Source organism: Vigna umbellata, chromosome 9 (genome assembly GCF_029865625.1).
Source record: "Vigna umbellata cultivar VRB3 chromosome 9, Vumbellata_1.0, whole genome shotgun sequence".
NCBI classification, from domain to species: Eukaryota; Viridiplantae; Streptophyta; class Magnoliopsida; order Fabales; family Fabaceae; genus Vigna; species Vigna umbellata.
Window position 1 is genome coordinate 4,374,784 of NC_142173.1, and position 4,543 is coordinate 4,379,326.

General features: G+C 34.1%; 1 protein-coding gene across 1 annotated transcript; it reads left to right on the forward strand.

The window, feature by feature from the left end:
* Positions 1–622: 622 nt before the first annotated feature.
* On the forward strand, positions 623–1,729 carry LOC148192358 (albumin-1-like). The gene is made up of 2 exons (XM_088098995.1): positions 623–717; positions 1,077–1,729. The coding sequence occupies exons 1-2, from the start codon at positions 666–668 to the stop codon at positions 1,415–1,417; spliced, it is 393 nt and encodes a 130-aa protein (XP_087955121.1). The 5' UTR covers positions 623–665; the 3' UTR covers positions 1,418–1,729.
* The last annotated feature ends 2,814 nt before the right edge of the window (positions 1,730–4,543 follow it).

Consider the following 4,543-nt stretch of genomic DNA (forward strand, 5'->3'; position numbering starts at 1 on the left):
AATTATTTGTTTAATTTGAAATTCTGATATTTTCTAATAGTTATTTTTTTAGATTTTACTACTAACTATGATTAGTTCAACATTAGAAAAAAATTATTTAATATAGCTAAGATAATTAAGGTTTTTGGCTTCTCAAACCAAACATAAAACTTATACCTAATTCTTGGTTTGGACATAAATAAAAAATTTGAGCTAAGTTAAATTAATTTAGACGATTTGGTTTAGATTGATTTTGTAATTTTTAATTAGCAATTCTCAATTTTTTAGGTGTTAAATCAAATCTTATGTTTTCATGTTAAGGAATATAGTTGTATAATGTTATTATAATACCATGGATTTATCCTTCCATTTCAGAAAAAAGAAGCACCATAAATAAACATAGATATAAACTAGTTCACATACATTAGGTTTTTCTTTTCTTCTTGCACACAATTATTGTATATAAGTGAAATAATAAATAATATAGTCATATTTAATTAATTAGTTTTTGTAATATAGTAACAATTATTAAGTACGGAAATTGACACTTAATTTCAACAAATTGTGGTTACGCAATAAGTGAAGCCATTCACGTGATCCGCGTTTACGAATTCAGTACAGTACAACGCCTATAAATTGGTACATATTATATGGAGATAAAACGAAACACTTAATCAAACTAAACAATGGCCTATGCTAAGCTCGTTTATCTTGGTGTCTTCTTACTTGCCACTTCATGTAAGTACCGTTTTTCGTTTCTTTTACATGTTTTAGTATTTTTATAAAATATTTTTTAAGTCTATTTTAATCTTGGTTAAGAAACATACTTTAAATTTAATTCAATTTCTTAAAATAAGATTTATATTTACTTACAAATTATAAACTCGTATTATTTTTAGTCGATGTAGGACATTTAACACATATTTCTTACGCTAAGCGTATACCTCTTGAACGTGAGACTAACCGTTAACATTTAATATAAGGAAAACATTAATATGGTGTAAACTAAGCTAATACATATTGAAAATCTCCAACTAAGACCTTTTAGAAAGTGTAGTAGCATTTTTTCTAACCTTCTTCTGGAGTTTCAATTTTAGTGGTGTTTGCAGTGAAGAATACTGAAGCGGGAGCTTGTGCACGTACTTCGTGTTCGCAGTCTGCAGATTGCGGCTATGGATGCATGTGTCGCCAGCGTCCCCCGATTCCGTATCCATTTCCAACTGACAGAGGTGTATGCATAGGTGGACTTGCATCTGTTGCGAACATGATTGAAGAACATCCCAACTTTTGTCGCTCTGATGATGAATGCATGAAGAAAAGAAGTGGAAACTTCTGTGTTCGTTACTCTGATCGTCATACCGATTATGGCTGGTGTTTTCACTCTGCTTCTGAATCCCTAAAGGGCTTCTTGAAGATGCCTACGAAAATATCCGAATGATATATGCTTTTCTCAATGATAATACGGAAACGAAGCTCAATGAATTATTTCACTACCTTTTTAGTAGAATTTGTAATGAAGCTCGTGATCTATGTACTACTTTGAAATAAGAGTACCCCCACTGAGTGTGATATGAAGATGAAATACCGAGAAGAAAAAAATGAAAACCATGGTACTTGAATTTAGTGTAGCCAAATAGCAATTTGAAATGTGGAATCCCACGATTTCATGATTTCACATTTCATGTTCGATTATGTTAATGGGATTTTCAATGAAGACCGTGAAAATGGTAAAATTGCTCTGTTTTCATTTTATGTTGTTCTTAGCTTTTTGAGTTTTGCTTCTCACAAATCACTTCACTTGTAAAAATAATATATTTTAGGAGGGTTTAGTTTCCAGCGGTTTTAAAACCCCCGAATAATTTCTTGCGATTTTTTCTAATATATTTAAGGAGGGGTTAGTTTTCGTCGGTTTTAAAAACCCCGAATATTTTAGGAGGTCACTTCATTTTCTCTTAGTTCATTTTCACTCTACGTGTTTGTCTCTACAGGAGGTTCAACACACACATATACACATAGATCTCCATACTGGTAAGATATTCACTAGTAAAAAAATAGTCTTTTAACGCGTCTAATATGCCTCGGTTTTTACTAAGCCGAAGCATATTAAAATGCGGTGACATTTTTGTAATTAAGGTGAACTTATATGCCTCGGTTCAGAAAGAACCGAAGTCTATGCACTCCACTACCTCGGTTAGTAGATGAACCGAGTTAATTTGAACTTTTTTAGCTCTTTAAGGCCTCTGTTAGAGATGAACCGAGTTAGTAGCACTTTCAGTGGTTCAAACTTACTGAAACCTGAGAAAAAGTTTACACAACTTCCTTCTTCCCCTAGCGCACCTCCTTGTTCTTCTTCTTTCCCTACGACCTCCACAACCACAAAGCGAAACCCTAACCATCTTGCCGTCAACCACCTAGCGTCGTCGCTATCTTCCATGGCCATCTTCACGAAGCTCCGTCGTCAGCCTTGCAACCTCCATCTACACCGCAACTCGATCAGAGAAATCTGAATAGCGGCGCAAGCAGAACGCGCCACCATTCATCTTCATCACCTGCAAACCAGAAATATGAAAATCCCAATTGCCATGGAACCCTAAATTGAGTCGCTGTTCAACCTCACGAGTTCGTCTCCTCGCAATGGTACCTGCAACAATCGAATCAAATGCAAGAGCCTCGGGCCGCTATGAACATTATATTGCATCAATTGAAACAGAGCTTGGTCGGTTGCGACATCGTGAGCCTCGTCTCCGGCGACGCAAAGTCCAACTCCATCGTCTACACCAATGTCATATTTATGGTCATCGTGAGCCTTGAGAATCTCCTTCACGTCTCTGTCTACGGGGAACATGCCTATTCGGCCACCATCGCGCGTTTCTTCCCCAACGGCGAGTGTGTCTAACTCTTGTATTTTTTTGCTGTTGTTACTCTTGTATTCGATTATGCCAACTACTGTTCCGACTGCCCCACATCCATCAGCAGTGGACCTAGAGTTCGCGCTAGAAGAGGACAGGCTACAAATCCACACAACATAGCTGAAAGGGTAGGCCACTAGATATTTTGAAGAATACAAACCTTTTACTTGTTATAGAGATTATTATTCAGAATAATGACAAAATAACTTAAGTTATTTTCATGATTTGCTAATTTTTATTTTTCATGTTGCCATTCAATGATAGTTGCGAAGAGAGAGAATAGTTGAAAGAATCAGGGCTTTGCAAAAACTGGTTCCTAGTGTCAACAAGGTATTAATTTTTCATCCAACTATAATTCTCCTTTATTACAAGTTAGGCCATAATTGCAAAATTATTGCCTAAAGTTTGGTTGTTCTATGATATATGGGCATTTTGATAGAAAGGGAATGTATGTGACTCTAAATATGTCTCTCTCTCTCTTCCTAGCAATGTTCTTTGATATGATTGTGTTAATGTCCTCTCTTTTGTTATTTGTTCATGTTATTCAAAAGGAAGGAATTCTTATTGCTTATATGAGAAAATATTGGACAATTTGTAATATGATGCATTTTTTTAGCTACTCTAGCCCACTGTTTTCTTTTCTATTTTCTTCAATTCAGGGGAGATTTCTTATGCTCCCTCTACATCTACTTTCTCCAATATATTGTTCTTCCATAATTTGAAAAATAAAGAACATTCTACTCTAACTAAATTTTATCTTTTCTACTGTGCAATATTGGAAGTAAGACGGTGGGAGAGGATCTAAATATAAGTACTAGGATGATGACATTAGATGTCATTAATTAAATCATTCATTATACCAAAGCTTAAGTTGAAAAATTATTCGAATATTTGCTTGCACTAAACCAGAAAACACAAATAGATAATACACATAAAAAAATAAGTACACATATGCATAAATAAAATGTAATAACCAGAGAGGAAGAGTTTCTTACTCAGACACTCATAAGTCAATATCATTGAAGTGCCCCACGCTGACATGCTAAAGAATCTTGGGCCAGACCCTCTATAAAAGCCTTTCCAACCATCTTCACTTAGTTTCCTTCAGTTTTTCTTTGATCATGTTTTGCTGGATTTCTCAACCTAGGATCATCATGTCTACCAGAAATTGTAATCATTCTCAAATCACATCTTACCTATTCTAGTCTTCTTAAATTATGACCAATCTAAGGAAATCGACAATCAAAATTGACAGAAAGATTGGCTATTAACTTACAACTTGTAGTTCAACCATCCTTTAAATTGAGTTTGAAAGAAATCTAACTACAGTTTATCCAAGCATGAAAACATTGAAATCAAATTCCTTCTCATTTCATTTGCTTAAAATTTCATACATATGTTGTGTCAGTGTAAATATGTTTAATGTCAAGTATCAACTAATTAAAAAAATTCAACTTATAATAAAAGTACAAGTTTGAGTGATTATTCTAAGAAAGCGTTGTTCATACTCTCTTTAAAATAAGAATTGCAATCAAATTTTCATATTGATGTCAATAGATGATGACATTAATCTTCTTAACATGATATTTTGGGTACTCTTTATTTCTTAATTGACTTGGTCTTGAAGAATGTAAACATAAGGTGTGTTATGGCCT

Excerpts from the sequence above, each read along its gene's own strand:
- LOC148192358 (XM_088098995.1), top strand. The coding sequence starts at position 666 with ATGGCCTATGCTAAGCTCGTTTATCTTGGTGTCTTCTTACTTGCCACT. Across the intron at positions 718-1,076 it reads CTTCTTACTTGCCACTTCAT|TGGTGTTTGCAGTGAAGAAT; the intron begins GTAAGTACCGTT and ends TTTCAATTTTAG.